Consider the following 12,972-nt stretch of genomic DNA (forward strand, 5'->3'; position numbering starts at 1 on the left):
TGAGTCGCAAGTCGATTTAAAAAACAAAAAAAAGATAAACCCAAAGCCATGGAAAATTTCTCGACTTTTGGGGATGCGTTTGAAAAATCAAAATATTCCTATCTTTCATCATTGGTGAAATTAAAAAAAACAAAAAACAATCATATCTCGTTTTTAATTCACTGATCTTTATGAATTTTGACTCAGTCATGTCGGCTTGATTCCTAAATTAGCCACCAAGTTCAATCCGATCAGAGTTGCGCATAAAAAAATGGGGATGCCCATACATTTAGACTCATAATGTATCTTTATTAATGGGGACAGACATTTATGGTAAGCCTTTGAAGTGTGAATAATCATGGTATCATGATTAGGATCATTGATATAGAGACCTAGTGGAGGAGGCTTGGGCACTCTGTACAGTGGAACTCTGCTGGCCTTCATGATCAAAGCACAGAAGCAAACAATTATAAATACACTGATGGGAGACTTCAACATTTATTTATTTATTTATTTTCGAAATAAGCAAACATTGAAATGGAATGAGATGAGGAAGGCACACTTAGATCTTGCTCTTTTGGAAAATGTTACTTGTCTACTTATCAAAACTGGGCAATTGAGAAGATGGTATCCTTTAGTTTGTGAAGGCTGCTGGGTTGAATGTACACAGATGTCCTTCAGCAAAAAACTGTAATAGTTTGTATGAAAAAGCTTTCTGGGTGACTTTGAGGCCATTTTCCCTTTTTTTTTTCTAGAGGACCTGAATAACTTCTGGCATAAATGGTCATTTAAGAGTTAAAAAGCATTAACGTCTCATTAATGCTCTACAAAGTTTGTAACAGAATACAAGGGCAAACAAGATGGATACAATATAACTTAATGGTAAAAATCCAACTAAATGATTTCAGGGTTCATGTGTTGAAAGGGTTCTTGTGGAGTCCCTAAGTTGTTAAAACAGACAGAATACGTCTGTATCTGTCACAAGTCCATGCAATACTGAACAAACTGTGACCACTTATATCTTGGCAACATGCTGAAAACAATCAAAAACCAGGATTCCACCTCAAGGTGAGATGTGGAGTTCTGGAGCTGCCTCTGGAGCTCTGCTATCCAGTCTTAGGTGGTGGTGCAGCAAAATCTGGGTTGTATGCAGGCTGGGACAGGAAGTCTATGGTTGCAGGTGGAGCGTTGGGTTGTGGCTGTGCAGGGGGCTGCATCGGGTAGGGAGGCTGGCCTGGCATGAAACCAGCCTGGTTGTAAGGCATCGGCTGAGGACCGTAAGAAGGCCCGGCTGGACCGTAGGAGGGCCCGGCTGGAAAAACACAGAGTTAAAAATCATCAACTTTATAGCGGTTGCACTTATTCCACCTCCACTTAAAGGGATCCTCCACTGTTTTTACAAATGTAAAACCTTTGAAATGTCCTTATTAGAAGATCTATGCCTAACAAAATGCACCATATTCATTTTAGAGTCTGTGTGCCGCCATGTTGAAATGTCCATTGAGTTCTATAGCAGTGAACCATTCAGGATCATTTAGCAGCTTTTTCAGTCAAAAAAGGAAGGTGAGCATTTCAGCGTCCTTTCACGCAGTGCTATGTATGTATTTTCTACAGTCTATGTATGTACCAGCAAACACCCCGCCCCCAAAGCAGCATGAGCTCGGCTACAGAGTGGGTGGGAGGAGGGCGGGCCGTCCTCTGGCCCTATGTCACTGTGCGGGGAGGAGGAAGTCAGTGTCCCATCTATAGACACGCCCACTCATGAATATGCATAAGTAGGCCGCAAATCCGCCTGTTTGTGTAGAGTTGCTCAGAAAGTGACTTTTCAGAGGCTGAAACTCTGGAAAACAGGTGAGTTTGGGAAAATAAACCTCAAATACTACATTTTTAGGCTTGTTAGAACAAATGGAGATGGGTGAAAAATAGGGACATGGGACCTTTAAGACTTTTTAAGAGCCTTAATTTCCCCAATAGGTTTATCAACTTTTAATACTTTTTAAGACCCCACGGACACCCTGTAAATGCATGAGGATTGACTTACACTGCATGCATCTTATCAAAAGTTTATGAAATGACTTTGTATGCATTTAGAAGCTTCCTATGTTGAAAAAGATCAGAGGGAGACTCATCATGCTGCCAAACATTAGCGATCAAGTGCAAATTCACACTCACTGGCTTCTTGATACGTTGGTGGTGGACCCGCTACGAAGGGTTGGCCATGGCCAGGGTAGGGTGTTGTGGGCCCCGGCTGAGCTCCAAAGCCAGGCTGCACCGGCACAGGCTGGTATGGTGGATACTGGTTACCCTGGTAGGGCTGAGAGGGTACATGCACCGTCGGCTGCTGCGGGTAGGGGCGAGGGGTGTTGGTGACCACTGTGGTGTGAGTGGTGGTAGCTATCACAGCTAGAAACATACAGGAGAACTCATCAAAAACACATTAAATTATTGGTAAAAAAAAACAAAAAACAAACCTTTTATTGATTTTGAATGAACAAATACAAAAAAAAATTGATAAAAATTTATTTAAGACATCTCAACAGAAATCTCAATAAAATAAAATAAAAGTACATTTCCATACAATAATACACATTTGATCCGTTAGGGATAGGAAGAAGAAACAAAAAACAAAATTCTCCTTCCTCATTTCTGCATTTTTCAATTTTCATCTTTTGTACATTTTTTTAAACTGCATTATATTCATGCTTTGTTTCAAGATCATTCCACAAAACCACCCCACAAATGGAATTACAGATACTTTTTAAAGTGGTCTGAGGATAATATTAATTCAAGGTTAGTTTCCATTTAAAGTTAGAATCTCCCTGTCAGTTTTCTTATGTTTACAGGTAATGGTTTATTTTTTGCTTCATACATTATCTATGCAGTCTTAAATTATACCAGATCCCCAAACTTTAAGGTTTATGGAGATGCTGATTTCATTTTCATTTTCCAGCAGGACTTGGCATCTGCCCACACCGCTCAAGGTACCAAAAGCTGGTTCAATGACCATGGTGTTACTGTGCTTGATTGACCAGCAAACTGGCCTGACCTGAACCCCATAATGAATCTATGGGCTATTGTCAAGAGGAAGGTGAGACACACCAGACCCAACAATGCAGATGACCTGAAGGCTACTATCAAAGCAACCTGGGCTTCCATTACCCCTGAGCAGTGCCATAGGTTGATCACCTCCATGCTACGCCGCATTGATGCAGTAATTCATGCATTAGGAGGCCAAACCAAGTATTGAGTGCATAGAAATTACCATACTTTTCAGAAGCCTTACATTTTTGTTTAAAATATAATTTTTTCATTGATCTTATGTAACATTCTAATTTCCGAGACACTGAATTTTGGGTTTTCATTATCTGTAAGCCATAATCATCAACATTTCAAGAAATAAAGACTTGAAATATTTCACTCTATGTGTCAAGAGCCTATATCATATATGGGTTTGACTTTCTGAAATGAGTGACAAAAAATATTATAATAATAAACTTTTTCATGATATACTAATTTTTTTTTTACATGTAACTGTACATTAAATTTACATTGTGATTACAGCTGCTAACCGCATCATAAACATAAATACGGTGAACAGGTGAAATCTCAATCTTACATCGCGTTGGGCATAATTTCCCTTTTCTGAACCATTCAAAGCTTCCCCATAATAAAAGTCAACATCTGTTTTCAACACCACAGATTTACAGCTGTTGTGTGTAGATCTGCAACATGTCATGTCTTTTTTTTCTTTTTTCTTCTACAGTGTGGGAGTCATCTCGACCACTTCCTGTAAATGATGTGAGCAGGCTCACAGATTTTTTTTTTTAAACTATGTCGTTGATATGGAAACAATGAGTGATTCAAGGAGGAGCTTAAACATTCCACGATCTGTTTCCAACTGTTAGCGACAGCCTAAGTCAGAGACGTCCTGATTTGTTTTCCCTCCTGTGCTTTAGGATCTGACAATATGTTGTCTGTTCAAATGTAACAAAGCATTACCTATAATAAATGGATAAATGCCAAACAAATGTGAATGTTTTAATCATATAAGACACAGATAAGAGGACGAATGGAGAAGAACAGTGAATTTAATTAGAAGTAAATATTGACTAATCTAAATTTTATTAAACACTTTTTGTGCTGAGACGCTAATTATCCCATTAGCTTTGTATCACTGTGACATCTCAGGAAGATCAAAACAGATGAAATATGTGTTAAGTGAATTACCAGGAACCTTAAATTTCAAAAGCTGCCATTCGGGAAAATTCTTTTTTTTTCCCTTTGCTGAGATATTTTCCCACACACGTCAGAGCAAAATATGCAGTCCTTTCCTGAAAATGTGTAACTGATATCCAGGCTAAAATTCTGAGTTTTATATCTAAATTCTTGGCTAGAATCATTATCTGAGGTGTGTTAAGAGTGAAAATGTCCTGATAATCGTCTCTGAAATGGGTTGGGGGCAAACAATCGTAAATATTAAACCTGTTCAGTATTTACGACCAAAATTCCTCAGGATTCCTGACTCACGACCCTGTGATTTGTGACGTGGAATGGAATGTAGCCAATGAAGAAGCGAGCTGACTGAGAAACAAGTACTGCTGCGTTCAAAGCAACTCGGAACTCATTATTTCCGAGTTGAAAATTCCAATTTTGCGTCGAAATATCTCAAACATAGCTGACCGATTTAATAATTTTTTTTTTTACAGACTTTACTGAGTACGAGCTGCTTTCCAAGTCCCTTTTCCAAGTAGGAGAAAATCTGAAGTTGCTTGGAACTCAGCATTACATCACGTTGTTAGATCTTGTTTAATCACGCAACATTTCTGGCTTGGAGGAAGATCGGTGGTTGAACAGAATCGTTGTGTGTGTGGTGTGTTGTGTTGAATTTATCGGAGCGCACACACACATACACAGTACCATCAAAACTGTTCTATGCCTAATTTTTTTCATCTTTGTGTGGGTTCTGTAACAGATAAAACATCTATTCAGTCGGTCTGGGCAATATATCGAAATTCCAGATATATCGAGATTTCTATTTTGGCCATATATCAAAAATTACAGTATTGTTTATATTGACATTTTTATTTTGTATCAAAAACTGGTTTTAAGGAGTCGCTACTTCCGCTACTTCATGAAAAAAAAGCCACACTACAAAACTCACTCACACATGCTGTCCGGTATAAGAGAAAAAGCCAAAAGTTAAACATATTTTTCAGCTGTTTGCTGATAAATGTGTCTTTGTGCAGACTGAGTTAAAAAAAAAAATCCAGATTTTTATTGAATATCGCCATATAGAGAAAAAAATATCGAGATATAAGTTTTGGTCCATATCACCCAGCCCTACTATTCGGATTTAGAAAATCCTTCTTGTGAATATCTGCTTAGGATTCAACATATGCCACTAAAAATACAAACACCTTACAGCATGCTGAGCTATATCCAAGCCAGCTAGAGAACCACTGCATACATACATAACAGTGAAATACCACTTCCTCTTCAGCATGGTCTCCAAAAACCAAACCACTTCAGCGAGAAAAGAAAGTCCTGTGACACAATGATGTTTTTCTGTAATTTGAGATAACGCAGACAAAATACAGTCCGTATTAAGTAGGGATGCACCGAAAATGAAAATTTGTGGCCAAAGCCGAAGCAAATTTAAACGCTTGACCGAATACCGAATATCAAATGTGGTTAAGTTTTTCACGATTTTTTTATTAGTGCATAAATAACCAAGAATACATTTATATTATATTCTGTATTTCAATTTATGCAGTGTTAGAATGTCAGTGCTAAATAAGTATTTTCTGATATTTTTTTAATTGATTTATTCTTTTGAAGCATTAATATTTGTGTAATTACAATGGCTCGATTTTAGTGAAGTTAGTATATATCTATACATCTATAGCCATAAATGTAATGGTACTATTAATTGGTATAATAAGCTTTTTCATACTCTCGGAAATCTCGCTCTCGTTAAGTTCTCGCGCGTGAGTTCAATGAACGAGAGGAATAAACTCGTCTTAGCTGACAACGAGTCTGACAGAGATTTACATTATTTTTACCGTTAAAACATTGGTCCTTGAAAGATTTTTTGTGAAAACGTCATATCGGTCTCCAAGGCAGAAATGCCGAGTTAGCTGCTAACGCTAATGCTGCACACGAGCTGAATATGCAGGTTTTTCCTGGCTTTTTAAACAGTGACCAATCAGCTGATCAGTGCGGTTTCACTTATTGACCTGTTTAGTCTGCATCTTGTGCACTTCCTTCAAATTTATAAATCTAATTAAAATAATAGCTTAATAAAGAAGTTCAGATGAACTATGGCCGGGTCCGTAGAACCTCTCCGCGCTGAATAGCATGTACCACGTTCCACCGAGTAAAACAAATCAAATTGTGCAACGTAAAATCGTAATCAATGTGCTCTCATCCCAGTGTGTGTGATAAAACGTATGTGCTGCAATAAAGGGAAACTGATCAGAGCGTTTATCATCCCATCCAATGGATTAATATCTTAAATAATTGAATCGGGGCTTACGTCTTTATTGGTCAAATATGTTATTACATATATGAAATTTGTCCTCTGCATTTAACCCATCCCTGAGGAGCAGTGGGCAGCCATATTGCGGTGCCTGGGGAGCAGTTAGGGGTTAAGGACCTTGCTCAACATCCCAAAGCGATGGCCCGGGTGAGATTTGAACCGGCAACCCTCCGATTACAAGCCCAGCGTCCTTAACCACCACTCCCCTCTCACGGTCTGAATTATGGCTTTTAATTATTCATCATTTTAAACTTAAGCAACACCTAACCTGGTCCAAGTTATGAAGTGGATCAGATCTGAGTGAGTATCAAAGCTCCGCCTCCTGGTGCGCCTTGCACTAACAGTGTTGCTCTTTGCTGTCATCATGAATTTAAACTCATTTGTTTAGGATGATAAGCTGTTCCTCAAATTGTAAAGACGCTCGCTCTGCCAGTTTTCTCCATTGTAATGATTGGTCAGATGATGCAATCTCCTCCCCTTTTATGTGAACGCGCATGTACTGAGGCTAAATACACTTGGCTTAAATTAGCGTGTTGTTATCGACATTCGTAGGACAGCTCCTCCCTGACAGGGAATGTTTGGTTAGGTGAAGCCCGCTAACGGAGATTAATCCAGGATATAATTATCGAGCTTCGTACCAAAGGCCGTAAAGTTCTCTGGAATAAAATTACAAACGCTGTTAGGTTGGAATTATCAACAGAGGGAACGAGCTTGTTTGCGTTGTCGCGCATGCGCAGTTCCAGAGTGTGAAAAGGCTTATAACGTCTTCTTAAATTCCTTGTACTGTTTTTAAACTGCACTTGGCAAATAAAAAAAACCCTTTCTGATCACCAAACCACGATAATATCAGTATCGTGAACCATGTAACGCATAGAGGTATCCTGTGATTCCCACCCCTAATAAAAAAGCATCGCCCACAAACAAAAACAAACAAGTGTTGAAATAGCTGTAGCGGACCACTTACGTGTTGGTTTGCGGCACATTTTGTAAAGGCAGCAACATGGACACACACAGCAGCAAATGATGAGCAGCAACAAGATAATAAAGGCAATGATCCCAACGATCATCGGCAATGGTGATGAATAGGAATACGTTGCGATATCACTGCTGTAAGGAGGAGGGGGGAGGGGAGACATTATAGCACACACATTGCAGAATTACTGGGTTAAAAATCCAATGAGAGACAAAAAAAAAGAAAGTATAACAGTACCAATCGTCTTGTTTATCATCGGTTAATCTCCAAAAAGTGTCTGAGCAGCAGTAGCGATTGTTACAGGTACCACAGCAGAAGGAGCTGCACCTCTTGGAATGGTGATATGTTCCATGGAGATCTGTGTAGGAGTGGCATTCCCTTTCTCCAGCTGAGGAACAGTAGACACAGCCATGAATGTAATGAAAGCCCTGCTTCGGACAACAAATGTAATAAAGTGCAGAGAACAGGAGCTCATCACAGATCACACACTGGATTTATTTTATATAAACAATGGTTAACTTTGTATATATTGTATATAGCATTGAGTATGCTATTAATATTATTATTATTACTATTATTGTTTTTTAACAATCAACTCTATGCTTTATGTTGAGTTTTCATTTATTTTTTATTGTGTAAATTGCTCTTTTTTTTCTCCTGTAAACTCTAATAAACAAGGGCTTTGAATAATTCAAAAATCCTGTTTTTGAGCTGCAGGAAAAAAGATAATCTGACTCATGATCATACGTGATAATATGTCAAATATGGGCAAACCGAACAAAACATAACATCAATCTCTAGGGGTGGAAGAAATAATGGATGCATCATCATTCAGACAAAGTAATCAATAACAGATGCGTATATTTCAAATAATTGTTTATTAAAATGGTAAATTACAAGAAACACTCTATGATAAGGATATTTTAACAGATTGACGGATACTTGAAAATCACCATGGTACTTTAGCTGCTGATTTTGTTTATTACATATATATATATATATATATATATATCATTTAGAACAGCCCACGCAGTTCTTGATTTGTTTTTAAAACAGCAATTCGTCAAAAATGTTTTGTCAAATGTGGGACTCGAACCCACGTTATGTAGAAAAGCTCCGGAAATGTATCAATAGTCCTGGGGGCTATGGCTACGTTAACGTACCTTTAGACACTTTCAACAAAGAAATGCTGTGAAAACAGTGTATTTAGATGCATCGATAGTCTATATAATCGTAACTGAATCGTGAGGTACCTAAAGATTCCCAGCCCTATTGATCTCTGTTGAAATACAGTAAAAAGGTTAAAAAAACAAAAACTAAAAAAAACTTGGGGATCATAGGTTGATAACTTTAATGTCAAGTTTGTTTTTGAGTGTTTATTACACATCCAGGTTCATAATTGCAGAGATTTCACAAGTTTTTGTTTGGTTTTTTTGGCGAACCATTTTGTATTTAATCACCTAAAATGATGATGTTTGGTTTAGTTTATGAGAAATCAAACTAGTGTTTAAAATTCGTCAAGACAGTTTAGCATAAAAGCTGTGTATTATTCACTCAAACAGCCAAACTTAGGTCACAAAACAAAGTATCGGTCAAACATACAAAACGAAAATATTCTTTGTCACACTTTCGCTAGAAAATGTACATTAGCAATGTTTTTACAATTACTGCATCCTAATAGAGAGAGTCAGTTTGTAATAATGCTGGCCTAAATCCTAAAAGTCTGGTGTTTTTGACTATGACACTTTCGTTTTACCGCAAATGACGTCACTGGCATCGCCCTGAGCGTGTGGTGTCTCAACATGACCTCCGCCACGGAGCTCAGTCCACTCGCAGTTAGTCACAGAGAAATGTGGAAAAGTCTGAATAACAGATTACACTTACTGGTTATAGAGGGGAAATAAATAACGCAAAAGACCAGCACAGCAACACTGGACAGGCCTGACGCCATGGCGGCTCCCTGCGTCCTGGAACCAGACGGAGAAAAAATCGGTGGATCCTCCGGCGGTGAGGAGGAAGTAGGGCTGAGTTACATTAAGGACACAACTGTTCCACCAGAGTTGCGACAACGGAAGTCCAAAATGCTCGACCGTCACGTGATTCACGGACGCCAGAATTTGTTCCCGGAAGTTAGTGGCGGGCCATTCGAATCCATTGATTCCTCGTGACATAACTGGGATTTTCGGTCATTTGTCATCAATAACTGCATTGATTGACAATATTTATACAGTACACCGCCATATGTATGTGTATATACAATATATGTTTGTTGTTTTTTTTTCCTAACGTAAATTTGTGTAAACAGCTTACCTGCTTTTTTGACATAGTTAAGGACAACATTAATTCGGTTTAAAAAATGTGTTAATATGTATTGTATACAGGATGTATACAACGTTTTTATTATGTTCATACATATATAAAAATAGACATTAGATTGTTTCTTACTATTCACTTATGTACCAAGATAAATTCATTAAATAAATGTCTAACAAAGTCAGAAACATTCATAACTTGTCATGCAGTTTGCTGTGCTGTATGGCTTCAGGCTGTCTCTCTCTCTCTCTCTTTCTCATGTACACATGGAAAGATTAAATGTTATAAAATAGCTACATTTGTGCACTACTATGAGATTTTAATAAAATAATAAAATAGGCTTTCACTATATAAATATATATATATATGCAGAACAAAATGTAAAATTAAGTTATAAATGTTATAAAAGCGCTCTCTCTCACACACACACATAGAACAATGTACACACGAAGATAATACATATTAAGAATAGCAACAATTGTGTTGTGCATATTGTATAAAATAAAATGTATCATATACATGTCGAACACAATTTACAAAGTTTACATCGAAAGAAGTTATTAAAAACAAAAAAAAAGATAAACCCTACCTGACGGAAAATTCCATGACATTGAGGAGGGAATCTGTATTTCTGGATCAGTTTGAAAAATCTAAAAAATCCCTATCTTTCATCAATTAATTTTTGAAAATTCATCTCTCGTTTTTTTATTGACTGATCTTTATGAAATTTGATTATTATTAGCCACCAAGTTCTATTTGATCAGGGGTTGTGCATGTCATCGCAATTTTATGAAAAAATGGGGGTGACCATACATTTGGACCAATAATGTATTATTATTAATAGGAAATGATATGAATGATCCTGGTACCATGATCAGGATCATTGATCCAGATCACTGACAATATCTGGAAAAGAGGAGATTTGGCACTGTGTGCTCATATTTCTAATAAATCTTTTAAATACAACACAGTCATACTGTTTCCACCGAATGTAGCAAAACACAGAAGACATAAAAAGGACAAGCCAAAATGAAAATACCCCAAATCTTAAGAAACCAGCATTAATAAATGGTTGGAAGGTCTACATTTACCCAAACTTGGGAAGCACTTTGTCATGTATAAGTTACACAGACGGACCACAACAAATGTGAATATATGACTTTAGCTCACATGCTTTTTAAAGGGCTCATGTTACGCGAAATGGACTTTTCTGTGCTTTAAATATGATAAAAGGGCTTCATACACATGCCCAAAGTGTTTTTTTCATTGATTCCCTCAAACGTTAGTTTGAATGAATGAATGAATGAATGAATGAATGAATATGCATAAGTATCCCACAAATCAGCCTGCAGTATGACATGGTACCTTTAAAGAGCCTTCTAGATATTGTGTTGAAAGAAGAGCTACAAAACTGGCATAAAGTTTAAAAAAAAATAAAAAAAATCATATTAATAGAATAGAATATAGTGGACATTTTGTTATTTATCAGTTTTCACTGATTTGTCTGTGCCTATGAAACTTAGTACTACTGCACTTTGCTGGGATTACAAACAAAATAAAAAATACATGCTTAAATTTACAAAAATGAATAGTTAAATGAAATAATAATAATAATAATAATAATAATAATAATAATAATAATAATAATAATAATAATAATAATAATAATAATAATGCATGCATTCAATCGATTAATCTGCAGGTGTTCCAAACACTTCCATGGTAGGAAACACAAATTCTATTACGTAGGCATACAGACCACTTACACATATAACAGCTTTTTTGTATTGCTCTGCCGCTGAGTTCTTTTACGCTTGAGCATTAAACAATTTGGACAATTTTACATCCCCAACTTTGTGTTTGGAGTCGACTCTTTCCTCTTTATAGAATCTTGACCTCAACCTAAATAAATCTTCTTTGGGGTGAATTAAAGGGATGTTTTATGCATGTTTTACATTCTAGGCTTAATTGTTCATCATCTGACCTCCAAAAGAAAGTAGCCAAAAATTGTCATTATAGTGTAAACTTCTTTAAAGGATCTACTAATTTACATTTCGGTGCATCCATAATATTTATATTTATTTACTTCCTTTATCCTTTATGCAGGTTTTCTCTGAGAGAAGTGCATAATATGTAGTATGTATTTATCTTTTAGACAGCAGGTGCGATTTATGTTTGATTGAAAATTAGATTATTAATGTGATTTTAGTTATTCATCATCATCATCATTATCATCTTTTATTTCAGATTCAGGAGTACATTTTAAAAATCATGGTAATGTGAAATTAATTATAGAAAAAATAATTGTAAAATCACAATTCTTTCTCAAGAAATAATGATACCAAGATCAAAATGAATGTTTTTTTAAATTATTATCAAAAAAATAAAAATAAAAAAAAACATGAAGGCAAAATAGAAGATGTTTTATTTCATTTTTTTACAGGATCATGCTTGTGGATGTGCAAACGGTGTAAATGGTTCACATCAGGTATTGATTCTTTCCGTGTTTTTGGCCCAATTTAATCATTGTGTATATTGTAGGACTTGCTGTATTCTGTGTTTGGTTATTGCATGGTGACTGTACAAAACCTGAAATTCACTTTTTCCCACAAATGCTCCATAGGCGAGTGTTTGGTTATGATTTTGTGCACATGTGGGCACTTTTTGCAGACATAATCCACATAATATCGAGCCAAATCAAAGCCTCTACTTGTAAACTTTTTTGTATGTAGTTTTAATACTGATGTTATGAATAAATGGAACAAATTTTGCAGTGGGATATTTTTTTGACATAATCCAAACAGATTGTGTAAAGAGAAGCTTCAGTCCAAGGAGATAAGAATCTCAAAGCTGCTGCTAGGACCTTAATGTTTAGTCTGAACATCAAGCTCAATACATGTGAACAAAGAAAATGAGTTTTTATGTGTTACACACATTCATAAATACAGTTTCAAACACTGATTGCCTTATTCCAGAGTTTTTCAACCATGGGGTAGCTGGAAATTAAATGGGGTCGCCTGAAATGTCTAGAGACTGATAAAATAAAATAAAAAACATTAAAAACATACAAGTTTAAATAAAATGCAGTAATGTCACTTTGAGCACTAATTCTGGCCCACTATGTATTTGTAACGCAGTGTAACAACCATTATCAAAAATTAATTCTGGG

The 12,972-nt window shown here is 36.4% G+C and overlaps 1 protein-coding gene across 2 annotated transcripts; it reads right to left on the bottom strand.

The window, feature by feature from the left end:
* Window positions 1-464: 464 nt before the first annotated feature.
* On the bottom strand, window positions 465-9,536 carry LOC114463809 (protein shisa-5-like). Of its 2 annotated transcripts, none has more exons than XM_028447612.1 (5): window positions 9,375-9,536; window positions 7,728-7,878; window positions 7,482-7,621; window positions 2,152-2,382; window positions 465-1,291 (listed from the first exon to the last, which is right to left on the bottom strand). In XM_028447612.1, exons 1-5 carry the CDS (start codon window positions 9,439-9,441, stop codon window positions 1,086-1,088), a joined length of 795 nt encoding a protein of 264 aa, XP_028303413.1. In that variant the 5' UTR covers window positions 9,442-9,536; the 3' UTR covers window positions 465-1,085. The 2 variants fall into 2 exon arrangements, with proteins under 2 accessions (XP_028303413.1, XP_028303412.1); XM_028447611.1 differs by having other exon boundaries at window positions 7,482-7,624; window positions 9,375-9,533.
* Between the last annotated feature and the right edge of the window lie 3,436 nt (window positions 9,537-12,972).

This window comes from Gouania willdenowi, chromosome 5 (genome assembly GCF_900634775.1).
Source record: "Gouania willdenowi chromosome 5, fGouWil2.1, whole genome shotgun sequence".
Classification (NCBI taxonomy): Eukaryota; Metazoa; Chordata; class Actinopteri; order Blenniiformes; family Gobiesocidae; genus Gouania; species Gouania willdenowi.